The 13,696-nt window shown below is 42.7% G+C and overlaps 1 protein-coding gene across 7 annotated transcripts in view; it reads right to left on the minus strand.

Annotated features, from left to right (window-relative positions):
* scn8aa (sodium channel, voltage gated, type VIII, alpha subunit a) overlaps positions 1-13,696 on the minus strand; it is a 53,136-nt gene that overhangs the window by 21,674 nt on the left and 17,766 nt on the right. For 5 of the 7 annotated variants that reach the window (XM_007556690.2, XM_016673621.1, XM_016673623.1 and 2 more), the window contains exons 7-18: positions 13,068-13,289; positions 12,768-12,831; positions 11,739-11,880; positions 9,464-9,667; positions 9,091-9,372; positions 8,114-8,428; positions 4,887-5,022; positions 4,401-4,639; positions 3,002-3,175; positions 2,504-2,860; positions 1,939-2,412; positions 358-475 (exon numbers count right to left, since the gene is read on the minus strand). In XM_007556690.2, coding sequence (XP_007556752.1) covers positions 358-475; positions 1,939-2,412; positions 2,504-2,860; positions 3,002-3,175; positions 4,401-4,639; positions 4,887-5,022; positions 8,114-8,428; positions 9,091-9,372; positions 9,464-9,667; positions 11,739-11,880; positions 12,768-12,831; positions 13,068-13,289 — 2,727 coding nt within the window. The remainder of the gene's footprint in view (positions 1-357; positions 476-1,938; positions 2,413-2,503; positions 2,861-3,001; positions 3,176-4,400; positions 4,640-4,886; positions 5,023-8,113; positions 8,429-9,090; positions 9,373-9,463; positions 9,668-11,738; positions 11,881-12,767; positions 12,832-13,067; positions 13,290-13,696) is intronic. The other 2 variants (XM_007556684.2, XM_007556688.2) reach the window with 1 other exon arrangement.

Here is a 13,696-nt window from a genome sequence, read left to right on the forward strand (position 1 = left end):
ACAGAGTCTTATTAACATGATATATTTTGGAGTTGCATTTTGCAAAAATGTATACAATTGTGCTTATTTATCCTGAGCATAAAGCTTTTGAAGATGTTTCCAGTTGCATTTAATTTTCACGGTTGCACTGCTGCTTCCTGAAGCAACGTTGATGGGAGAAACCATTTTTATTTTTCCAAGGACGTTCTGCTCGTATAGATAAGCATCAGATGGACAGACAGACTGATGAGCAGTGACCACGCATGAATGATCATTCGTATTGAAATCCTGCCGGTTTCTATTTCCCATCCAGCCAAGAGGGAAGCCGGTGTGGACTGGAGTGGAGGTAATGGGGTGCAGTGCGAGCAGAGGCCTCACCGTCTGTCCAGCATGACTCTGGCTCCATGTATTCCTCCACCGTCTCCACTACCACCACCTCCTCTACGTCTGGCTTGATGTCGATGGTGCTGCCCTCGGACGAGCTGGTGTCGTCCAGCTGCAGATAAGCAGACGCGCAAGCTCAAACTTGTGCAGAGATGCAAATAAACAACGTAATTATTGATGCACACAGACAGACTCAGATACAGAAAAAAAAAATCTCAGGAAGCTCTTGCAAAACTGTTTAGGAAAGCTGCATTTATTAAGTATTTAAGTGAGCTCAGAAATTTTATTTTATTTTATTTTTTTGTAGTGAGAACCACTTTACAGCAATCCAGAGCATCAGACATTATCCAGATGACCACTTAAATAGAATATCAAATGGCAGATCATTTGCACTGAAAGTTTTTTAAATGCATTTTATCAGGAGACATATGTTAGCGGGCTTCCGTTCTTCTACTCCGTCTGCTTGATTCGGTCACACAAGACGTTGCTCCAGAGTAATGGACTTACATTAGAGTCTAAACACAGCACAAGCAGCTAGCCGCACCCAACCATTTACTGTCCAGAGTGAGAAGACTTCGCAGTGAAGAGAAGCAGGATTACAAATAAAAACAACATCAGTTGGACCATTGCAGTGCCTTGAAAAAGTGTTTTCTCCTTTAACTATTTCATTCGTTTTCAGGTTACAACAACAAACTTCTTTTGGAAAATAACTCAAGCTCAGTCAGATTGGCTGGATAGCATCTATGAATTGTCATTTTTGAGTCTTGCCACAGATTCTTAATTGGATGTAGGTCAGAACTTTGACTAGGCCAATCTAACACATGACATTGTTTGGTCTAAACTATCCCAGTGCAGCTCTGTCTGTCTCAAGTCTTTTCTCTTTCAACCTCAAACAGGGTCTCTTTCAGGAATCCTCTGTATTTAGCTCCATCCATCTTCCCATCAGTCCTGACCTGAGTCACTGTGTCTGCTTCAGAGTCCTGACTCGGTTATGTTGGATTGAAGAAACATCTGAAAGTCGCAGGACACCTGCCCTCAAGGACTGGAGTGTGATAGTTGTGATTTAGGTGGAACACCACTGCATTGTTAGGTTTGGCTTTCTTCTTCGATGTTCAGATAGTTTTGATAGATTTACTTTGCTCTGTGAATTATCACAAGCTTGGGGTATTGTTTTATGACCTAAATCTAACATGGTCTTCTGTAGCTCTCTCTCTGACCCATCTGCTGTGTTACTTGGTCTTCGTGATGCTACTTGTTCTCTACCGTACTCTAACAAACCTCTGAGGCTCTCACAGAACATCTGGATTTAGGCTGGCATTAAATTACACTCAGGTGGCCTTTACTAATCAGGAGAATCAGGAGACATCTGATGCTGGATGCTTTTCGGGTTCATTAGAGTAAAGAGATTTGATTATCATTGCAAGGCAAATTTTTAAGCTTATTTTTTTCTTTTTTAAAAATTGCCAATAGAATGCCAATAAATTCATTTCTAGTTGTAACATGACAAAATGTTTAAAAGTCCTTTTTGAGGCACTTTATTTCCATGAATTGTTGCATGTTTGACGAGTTACTAACCTCTTTGCTGTTCTCGATGTCTGACTCGCTGCTGAAATCCTCTGTGTTGAGGTTCTCAAAGTCAGACTCTCCAACAGCGATGGGCACGCAGACCGTCAGGTTGGGGTTGTGGATGAACGACATGTGGTCCTCATCGATCATGTACTTGCCCACGCTGCTGCCGATGCCGCTGGTGGTCCCGTTCCCATTCTTGGCGTAATCCAGGTCACGTTTGATGTCGACCCCGGTGTGATTGCCAATGTAGTTCACCTTGGTGTCACACATGTCCTCCAGAGGCTTCTGCTCGTCCTCCATGGGAGGTTTCCGCACCAGGCTCGCCACCAGTATGCGCACCTTGGCTTTTATCCAGGCAATGCCCTTTTTAATGCGCATGACAGAGATCTGGAGGTTGTTAGGCTCGCCGTCGTCGTCTGTCGCAGCCAAGTTGTCGGCGCTGAACGAGCTCAGCAGCAAGGCAAGGAACAGATTCAACACCTTGAAACACACACGGATAAAGTTGATGAATGAGCATCAATTTTTTAATATGCGGCCAACATAACAACAGCCTGCCAGGGCGGGCGCTTACCACCAGGTTACCGATGACCATGACCATCATAAACACGATGAGGCACATTGCCTGCCCCGCCACCTCCATGCAGTCCCACATGGTCTCGATCCACTCTCCACACAGCACCCGGAAGACGATCAGGAACGAGTGGAAGAAGTCGTTCATGTGCCAGCGAGGCAGCTCGCAGTCAGCAGCGATCTTACACACGCAGTCTTTGTAGCTCTTTCCAAACAGCTGCATGCCCACCACGGCAAAGATGAAGACGATGATGGCCAGCACCAGAGTCAGGTTTCCCAAGGCTCCCACCGAGTTACCAATGATCTTGATCAGCATGTTGAGGGTCGGCCAGGACTTGGCCAACTTAAACACTCTCAGCTGGAGAGTGGGAAGGGTGGGAAGAAAGGGAGTGACGGGTGGAAAGATTAGTCATCACATTGAAGTACAGTGACACTCTTGCTTAAGGGATTTTGGGGAAGGGGTGTTGGGAAGGATGGGGGGGGTAAAATAAGTATTCACCAATCGGAATGACCGCAGCACAGAGAGGCCTTCAACATCAGCCAGAGCCAGCTCCACTAAACTCAGCGTCACAATGAATCCATCAAAACAGTTCCAGGCCTCCTGGAAATAGTAGTACGGATCCATGGCCACGAGCTTGAAAAGCATCTCCCCTGCAAAGATCCCTGTGAACACCTACGGGGTAGGAGACATGATTTGAACAAATAAAAGAGGTTCAGCAGCATGTTCTGCAGGAAAGAGAGGCGATGGAAAGTTCACAAAAAACACCGGTTGGTGATATGAGCGCAATTTTTCTATTATTGTCTTGGCACACCGGCCTTTATTAAGTAGTAAGTTGAGAGGAAAGAGGATGGAGAGAGAAGGGGAAGCGATAGCTCAAGATCAGGACTCAAATACAGGATAACCTCGGCACCTGACGGGCCTGCAACATGGTTTTCAGCTGCAGATTTAAGTGCACCTATTGTAGTGGTGCCTGTGGTCCAGAAGTCACAACCATACTGGTTTCTGAATTTTCCTTTGCATCAACAATCCCATAAGTTACACCATCCCACAGTTTATGGGGATCCATCAGCCATGCACCTCGACCTCACTGTTAATAAAGGTAGTCGATTTGTGTTGCTAAGGTGCCCAATTCTCTTCCAAAGGACATAGGAAATTTGTTATAGCGTACGGCATCAGGACATCTTCAAAATACCTGGACATAATTTGCAATTGGGTCTTGCAGATTCACCAGACAAAACTGATCTGTAATTACCTAGACCAAACAGAAACCTGGAGAGAAGAGCGCAAAAGACAGAACCGAGGATTCTGGATGATGCAGAGCGATTATGCAAAAAGAATGGCCAAAGATCCCTCTATCTGTAAAATATTGAAAAAGACTAAGTGCTGTTCTTGTGCAAACTATCTACAGCAAGAGTAACTGAACGTAGACAGACATCAGGCTACCCATGCTCACATTTACACACCCTCAAAATTGCCAAGAGTAAGCTGGAATAATGAGAGCCAAGATTTAGTTGAGCTCATCAATGTAGCTCCATAAAATATTAATACTGGCCTCCCAGTAGCTAGCCAACCAGCAGAAAAACAGGCTGTTCCCACTGCAGAAAACAGGATTTTCTTGTAATTAAAGATAAACAGATAGACAGAGGCCTGTGAACAAATGTGTGAACGCAAGTGAAGAGAAGAAAAATCCAGGAAAACTGCACCCAGTTTGACATTGTTTTTTTTTTGTTGTTTTTTGTTCTCCCCTTTTCTCTCTTAACTCTAGATAGACAATGAAAGCTGCTGCCAATTGCAGTCCAAAAATAACACCAATCTGGGAGCTACTGAGAAGAAGTTGAAAAGATTCCTCGTGAGTGAATCAGATAACAAAGACACGGAACAGAAAACTGGCACTCACCAGATTGCCTACAGACAGCATGTCCTCAAAGTCGGGCGTCATGGGGTAGTGCTCCATGGCCATGAAGAGGGTGTTGAGGACGATACAGATAGTGATGGCCAGGTCCACGAAGGGATCCATGACTATCAAGTTTACAATCTCCTTGATCTTAATCCACATTGGGGAGCATTCCCAGATCAGGAATGTGTTAGAAAACTTATACCAGCATGGCGGACACTTGCGCTGAGACTCCTCCAGTTCTGAAGACATAGCGCGGATCACAGATCAAAACCAAACATAACAGCATGCGAGAGCATACTGCAGGCATGCAATGGTATAATATGATACAAAAAAATTGTATGCACTGTATGTATCTGGTATTGTTGGATTTGCAAAGCAGATAAGCAGGAAATTCATGTCAAAACTAGTCAACCAATGAGTGCAGCCCTAGTTAAAGAAGAATGAGAAAAGAGCAGGTAAAACAGCTGGGTAAAACAGTGGCAGTACCCTCCGCTAATGTGTTGGTAATGACGCTCATGACACTGTTGGCCCGCTCTTTCCGCCCAAAGGAGGTATTGAGCTGGTCCACAGACACCATCAGGGAGCCCGACAGCTTCTTCTTCACCTCAACCTCAGTAGTCGGCTGTCAGGAGGAGAGGAAGAATCAAGCACCCATGGAGACGACATGAACCCCATCCCACATCACCACCGGTGGCCGGCGGAGGGAAGTGCAACACAGCGTTGGTAGGCTAAGTAGTTGAGGAATCAGAATTTTGGGGCGGTTACTGGGGAGAGGGCCTGTTTGACGTGTTATGTCTGCGTATGCTGTAAATTCATGCAGGTCTCAGCCAAAGTGGGAGCAGTGGGCCAGGGCTATTTGACCTAATTGTGTTTGAATGCGATTGCTCGTCCAGATTAGATAATTAATGGGTTGTGAGATACTGTGCAGGGAGAACCGCTTCTGCATGAATGCATTATCAGTCACGTCATGCAATAATGGAGGCTTTGCTGCCATTGCAATATAATCAGTTATGTTTTTTGTTGTTGTTGTTGTTTTTTTAAAGAGTCTCCCAATTCTGGCCATTTCTATGTCACTTAAACAAATAGATGCTGTTATACAATATCTTCTTACTTTGAATCATACAACTTATATTGCAACCATCAAGTCATAATATGGAGGCAGGTAGTTCAGATCCATCCAGTTGTCATGCATGAGCATGCTCCAAGTCAAAGAGAAGGAGGAGAGGAGAACTACGGATAACATGACCATTTCTCTACTTTTCTACAACATGCTTGTTCTAATTGGGCTCTTATTTATGCCATGCTAACTAGAGGAAGGTGAAACTAATTTACTACTGTTGACCAGGGGGAGATTTTGGAAAACAGAGAAAGGTAAAGACAGACAAGGTCAGCAGCCCTCCTTTGTTTTGTTTTTAGGTATTTTATGAAGGCCTAAGAGGATGGTGTGTGTGTGTGTGTGTGTGTGTGTGTGTGTGTGTGTCTNGTCTATGTGTGTTACTTTTATATCTGCTTTGGTATAGTATAGGGGAATTAGGGAAGCAGATAAAAATGTCTTTGGCTCTACAATGCTGGTCCCCTATGTCCTCCGCCTCTTACTGTAGATCTACCCACACATAGCAGAGGACCTGGATGCCTGGAGGAACACATCAACACACTGAAGCACATTAACACATCATTAGGTAGTTTTTGCCAACAAAAACTGAGTGTTAAACAGAAAATTCATCCCATTCTATGCATAAAAGAGATTTTTTCTTTCAGCCAGGATTTGACCTAAGTGTTAGTTTCAGTGATTCTGTAAATGAACTGATGAATAAGATTTGATGATAATGCAAAAATCTTAATATATCCCTCTAAAAGATGCTGTTTCCAATTAGTCAGACTTTTTTGTAAAAGACTTTTATGAAGCGGTCATTATCCACACCTCTCTGCATTCTAAAGATATTTTAAATGTCTTTTTTTATTTTATTTTTTTTTTACTTTGGATGATTTGTTTCTCATTTTTAGTACAATACCTAACAGTTTTCAGAGAAAACGCAGCTTTATGAAGCCATTTACCTGACCCACAAATCATTTAGATAAAAAAAGGTTCCTGTGCTCAGAGGATGACCCAGGTTTTTTTACCTGGAGCAAACAGCTTCACAAAGAACCAATTATAGTACAAACAAACACCCTACATTGAACCTTTCATGAACTGCTTTTCTGCTTGCCAATAGTCTATAATAGTCAATAATCTGAAGGCTAGTCGTAACTTTAAATATTGATCATATTTTAATTGTAAATCTTATTTGTTGTTGTTTTCTTGAAATAATAAAATTTTAGCAGCAATGTGAAAACAGTAAAAGCAACCTTATTATTTTTTTTGGAAACAGTACCCAATATATTTTTGGTTTATCGCCTGTCTAAAGAACGGTTCAGCCAATTATTACCATCACTGAGTGACTTATTACTCACGTCCAGCATGAGAAAGACGACAGTACAGTAGGAACACAAAATGCTAACTATCTCCAGCGTATGTTTGCAAGTTGTCTCTGAGAGGCAGAGCAGCACATCTGACCCAGACAGTCGTCTTCTTGATTCTATTCCTGATGTTTGTGATTCTGAAAGTTCACAGACCAAATCCGATCGGTCTGCTTTTCCTGTCAGACTGACGTTGGCAATTAAAACTAAAACTTAAGGAGAAAACCCCTTTTTTAATCTCTAAAGAGAATAATAAAACCCTTGATAAATGTTGGATCTTTAATCAGTCAAGATCATATTTTAAATTATAATTTTCTTGTCATAAAACTCTTCTAATCTATAATCATAGAGAATAATTTTTTAGTACCTTTTATTCTGGTTGTTTATTTACTTTTCTTTTAATTTAGAAAAACAACCTAAGTGTATTTTATAGCAAATTGAAATTTTGATTACATTAATCACTAACTCTCATATCCTTGTTGAACACTTAAGTAGTTGTTTGAACTTAGTGTGTATTTAAATAAATATGAAATATGCAGAAATACATCTTTCATGCAGTTCTTTTTTTAAAAGTTCTCAGATCGGCTTAGAAAAGTTCATTTGCAGGTTTAATTCAGCTCTTCAGGGAATTCAGACCAAGTTGTGTTCAGCCTGCTAAAGACACAATTTGTTCCTGCTTGTTTGGTTAAATATCTGCATCGCAGCAAGGCGATTCCCCAACAGCTCAAAGCTGAAGGCAGACTGATAGCTCTTGTTTTTTTCTTGCACTAATGCAAACACAATATTGGCTTTGCTACTGTCAACACTGCAAAGATGCCTGAGCCCCAAGAAAAACATCTAAACCCTAGAGGACACGGATACTGACCACTTCATAAAGATTACAGGAAAGTCTGAGTATTTGAATGCAAAGTATAAGGAAATGACTTTTGCACAGAAAAGCATATATTTAAGCATTCATTTCTTATGACAAAATTCATTGTAAGCCACTTGCAGACCCAGATTACCTAATATCTGAAAGCATGGCTGGCTAATGGCTAAGTCTAGTCTGAGTAATTAAATTAAATTTCTCCATCCTTTGCCTGCTGTTGGAGGGCAGCATACACTGCAGGGGCTGGGGGAGGGCAGGCGCGAGCGCTTAGCCAAGAGATACATACGGACTTGCAAAGATGACAGTAGAAGAAAGAGAGCCAGAAAGAAACGTAACGGACGAGAGGGGGGGGCCATGCCTAGATAAGTCTACTCATTGACTTCCTTACACTGTCGTCAGAAGCTGCCTTATCTATTTTCACCTCAGGCAGAAGGCGTCCACCGGGCCCTGGGCCGATGAGCGACACCACTCCGTTGCAATCCACCGTGCTGTTCCTCTTCCCATGGAAGCCGGTGTAGCTGCTCCGCCGGTAGGGGCTGAAGAGGGAGCCGCGGCGCTCCTCGCACTCCTCCACCGTGCTGTGCTCGTCGTCGGCAAATTCGGTCTCTGAGCCCATGTCCTTGCTGCGGCCCTTGAAGCTGAAGATGCTGCTCTTGCTGTTGTGCCGGGAGAGGAAAGGCGAACCGGGAATGCTCAGGAGGGACTGGACGGTGGGGAAGGAGGAAGAGGAATAATGATTAAGAATGAGATGTAATTTTTACATCTGCTGCTCCTCCAGAGTTACAAAGGGGACTGTGGTAATAATGTGACAAAGGGATTAAAAAGCTTTAAAAAAAATGTATAAATGCTTTTGAAAGGCTCTGTAGGAACCAGTAGAGTCCAAATAAGGCAAAAATAAAGCAGCAGAGTTTCTCTCTGAAACATTCATGTTTTTGCAGTAAATAATTCAGAATCTGGACATGTCCTTCATCTACAGCTAATATAAGGTTCATCGTTTGAAACCATGTGAAAAACCACATCTTGTGTATTTCAAATCTTAAACGCTAATATCTATGTTTTAATAATAGACTTAAATCAGCTAGATAACCCATGGGGAGCCCAGAATTGGGGCTTCTGGGATATTGGTTGGTCTCCGTTTTTAAGATGAGCAATTTTATTATGTTTTCTCACACATCTATATTTTATATTTATCTGTAGGCAGATGTATTTGTTTTATGCCAGTAAAATTAAATACTTCCTCTACAGGATGTCTACCAGCAGCCCGAACTGCTGAAATGTCAGTTTTTTAAGACTCACTTTAACTATGTAGAGTTCATGCTACATTAAAAATAAAGCAGAAATAGTTGCCCTGGGATTTTATTTCACCTGGTTCATAATGGAAGACTTTCGACCCAAGCGGTTGTCAGGGAAACGGAAGCGGCTCCTCTTGCTGCCGTCGTCCGACTCTGACTTCACAAACTTCTCACTGTCACCTTTCTCCTTCTCCTGCTCCTTCTGCCGCCACTTCTTTTTGCGGTTGCGGCGCTCTTTGGCACTCTTGGAGCTGAGCTTTGACATCTCCGAGGAGCTGACGGACAGACGGCCTCCTCCGTCGTCCTCCACCGCATCCTCCGACACCGTGCCAGCAGAGGTCGCAGGGGGCGCCGTCTGGAGAGAAACGGGCATTCAAGTAAAGCCCCAACAAATTAAACAAGTTCCCTCAATGAGGTAAAAAAAATGGCCTTGCAGAGATTTTTACCTGCTCCTCCTGCTGTTTCTTGAGCTGCTCCAGCATGGCCTTAAATTCCTCCTCCTTCTGCGCAGCCTCCTCCATGGTGGCCTGGTTCTGCTCCTCGTACGCCATGGCTACCACAGCCAGAATCAGGTTCACCAAGTAGAACGAGCCCACAAAGATCACCAAGACGAAGAAGATCATGTAGGTCTTTCCTGCAGCCCTCAAGGTCTGGTAGCAGCGAGAAGTGTTTGGGAAAAGGGAACATATCAGATCCATGGCATCTAACACGAGACTCATCCGAAAAATTAAACCAGCTGCTAGAAAAGTGCCGCAGACATGTATGGGGATTTAAGTTTACTTCTGTTGAGTCAAATGTACTATAGGAACATATGTGACCAGAGAAAACTGAAGTACCATATTTTCCGCACTATAAGGCGCACCTAAAAACCTTCAATTTCCTCAAAAGCCAACAGTGCGCCTTATATATGGACCGATATTGAGCAGCTACAACAGGTCTAGCAACTACGGTAAACAGCCGCTGACTTCATTTTCGCCCGTAGAAGAAGAAGCGCGCGGTGCATGCTGGGATAGTTGTCAGAACGCTGGTTTGTTAATAAAGTTTGACCTATCTACCTATCGACTGTCTAGATTCAGGTCGTCTGCAGGTCATTTAGCACCACTTTCTCCACGAACATGCTGTGAGCGAACGGAGAAGGGTGACCATCGTCCGGCCACGCCCCAGCCCAGTTGCAGAAGGATCTCCTCGCCACTTTGTTGACATCCTTTATGTCAACAAAGTGGCTTTAGACATTCATCCGGGGTGCTTCGGGGGCGGGGGAAGAGAGACAGGGACTGCGGCGGCAGCGTGTCGGTTGGTTTGTGTTACCCAGAAAGCAGTTGGGCACGGTGTTGGTGTCGCAACACCAACACCGTGAGTGAAACAATGACTGGGGCAGCCTACTATATAAAGTACTCGGGACCACTTCTTCATTATTACACATCCACATTTGTAGAGTACGGAACAAATTGCATTCAATACGGGACAACACTAACAGTAGCATCTATTCTATGCGCCTTATAATGCGGTGTGCCTTGTATATGAAAAAGTTTTAAAATAGGCCATTCATTGAAGGTGCACCTTATAGTGCGGAAAAGACGGTAATCAGAAAAATAGCAGTATCTTTTGGTTATTTGGCTAAATCGTTGGTTAGAAACCTTGGGACAACCTTGGAAAGTCATGTTAAATCCCTGATTCGATCATCCTTCTGCCATCTGACAAATATAGCCAGATTCTCTCTTGTCCTGAGACGCAAATTTTAAGTCATGCTTTTGTTTCATGTCTCTAAATTGCTGCAATGCGTTTCACACGTGTCAAACCAAAGCCTCTCTAGACCGACTGCAGTGTGTGCAGAAATGCAGCTGCTACGTTCCTGACTGCATCTTCAAGGTTTGTCATGTGACTCCACCCGCTTCTGTGAAAAAGCTCCTGACATAAAAATGAGAAAGAAAGAGGAGAATTTTGCTCAAACATCAACTATAAATGAAGCCATTTTTTGTACTTTCATAAAAGAAGCAACATTTATTTCTACAGGGTCGCTTTAAGCCGAAGAAACGGTGTAATCGGTCAGAATTTATTGTATATTTATCTAAACAACATCCAGTAAGCTCATAAATAATCTAAAGGCAGAAACGGCCACATCCTGTAGTTCGGTGTTGAAATTCAAACAGAGAAACAAATACGTGTTATGATTCTCAATCTCAATGAGGTCTAAGGTTTCCCTCCATGACCACTACATATTACAAAGCTCTGAATATTTCATCATTTATCCCTTCCACTTGATCCTATAGAGCTGAAGTCAGGAGCTTTGCCACCATTTTATATTAAACTCAGCACTGAAGGGTCCAGAAGTCTGGCCAGAGGGAGGGAGACAGGGATGCACACTTTAAATTGAACAGGTCAAATGTAGCAGATGAAGAAAATGGAGATCTACCACAATTTAAGCAGAAACGGTTATCTTCTTCTAGATTTACAACGTTCATATTTCTGGAGATATTTGGCATTTTATTTTTTTGCAAAAATGGCAAAAAACAAAATGATATTCTTGTTACAGCATTGCAATGATAATTCAAGTTAACCTGATCATTTATAGACAAAAATTTGGCAAATTGATATATTCACCTTTGGAATCTAGTAATAATAGTTTAATCACTTTCATGTAATCCTTAAACAGGATTATTTGAAGATGGGTGTGCGCTGTGCAGCAAAAGCATGCCGGACCGGTTAGCACATCTGTCATACCAGCATGTACAGGTTCTCCCAGAAGTCCTGCGTCATGAGTCGGAAGAGAGCCAGGAAGGCCCAGCCGAAGCTGTCAAAGCTGGTGTAGCCGTAGTTTGGATTCCTCCCAGCTTTCATGCACATGTAGCCCTCCGGGCAGCGGCTGAGAGGCGAGGAGAGGCACAGAATGAGAGTAGAGCATCCAGCGCTGTTTACCGAGGACAGTGTCTTATAAAACTATGAACTGCCCTTAATGTGTTTTTCTTTTTTTCCATTTTCACAGATAAGAACCACAGCCTTTCAAAAGTTTCATTTGAATTTTTAATGATATCCCAATGATACATAATTCTAAAGTGGAGGGAAAATCATGCATGTTTTTCAAAAGAAAAAAACCCCAAAAGTGTGGCATGCAAATATACTCACCAACCCCTTTTATTCTGATACCCATGAATAAAATCCTGCACAACTATAATTGTTAAGTAAAAAGTTGAAGTGTGATGAGCATTTTTAGCATATTTCACCTCCCTGAGTGAATACAGAGCCAGTGCAGTTACAGCTGCATGTCTTCAGATGCATTTCTCTTACAGTTTAGCACAGCCTGCTCGAAATCAGTCAGCTTGAATTTGCAGCTCCTACCAGGTTATCTTACAGTGCGTTTAACTCCATCCATCTTCTTATCCTCTCTGACCAGCTGCACTGTGCGGGATGAAAAACGTATCCTCACAACATGATGATCTCAACCATAGGAATGGTGTGTTTTAGTTCTCCGCCTCACAAAGCATTCTGCACGCTGGCCAGTACGCTAAACTTTGGTGATCTGATGAAAGTTTTGGACAACTGTATACCATTTCCTGCTACTTCACAATTATGTGCTAATTTATTTTATTCTGCCACACACACACACACACACACACACACAAAAACTCAAATAAAAGACACAAAAGTTTGTGTGAATAATATGCAAGTATGTCTGAAGGGATATGAGTTCTTGTGCAAGTCACTGGGAGCAATAATTGCTTTTGGATGAGGGGGACACAGGAGTCATCTTACCCAGAGTCGGAGCTGTTCCCACAGAGCAGAGCGTCCAGCTGACCAGGCAGGAAGTAGAAATTGGCTGCAGAAAAAAATAAACAAATAATGAACTGTTTAATTTGTTGTCTCTTGCAGCTTAAATTGTGTATTTAAATTTCTAAACTTTGGTTTGCTCGCACAAACTCGATCGGGAGCATTTCATTTCAAGCCAGCAAGTTTTGCCAAACCGACATATTGTTTTCCCGTTCCAGCATATGGCCTGACTCACCCGCGACATCGCTGCCAGGTCACCGGTGGCAGCGCCTCGCCTCTACTTACTATCGTTGTTGATGTACTCGTTCCAGTCGAAGCCCTTGCTGCCGTTGTTCAGGTAAGTCCCGTTGAGGTTGATTGGCCAGATGACGCACTTCTGCCGCAGGTTCCCCATGAAGAGCTGAAGGCCGATCAGGGCGAACACGCTCAGGCAGAAGACGGTGAGGATCATCACGTCTGAAAGCTTCTTCACAGACTGGATCAGAGCTCCCACAATGGTCTTCAGGCCTGGTGGGCAGCCACACACACACACACACACACACACACGCACACACAAACGTGCACAAACCACGGAGGTGAAATAGGAGCCGCTAATTTTCAACAAGCTCTTCTTTGAAAAATCTAATCCTGCTAGAAATTATGGCTTAACATTAATGCCATTTTCAATACATTTTATTAATTTGTTATTGAAAAAAATCTTTCTACAATAAGATTATGATGTTCAATTCAACTGCAAATTTAATTAGAAGTTGACTTTTAATCTTCAAACGACTTGAAGGGTAAATTTATGTTTTGTTTTGGGGGTTTTTTCATAAAATTACAAATTACAAACAAAACACCTTAAGAACAATAAACAGGAAATATTTAGAAGCCATTCCACTCTTTTTAGATCCAGACAAAACATGTATACTGAG

Source organism: Poecilia formosa, unplaced genomic scaffold (genome assembly GCF_000485575.1).
Source record: "Poecilia formosa unplaced genomic scaffold, Poecilia_formosa-5.1.2 Scaffold80, whole genome shotgun sequence".
Lineage (NCBI taxonomy): Eukaryota > Metazoa > Chordata > Actinopteri > Cyprinodontiformes > Poeciliidae > Poecilia > Poecilia formosa.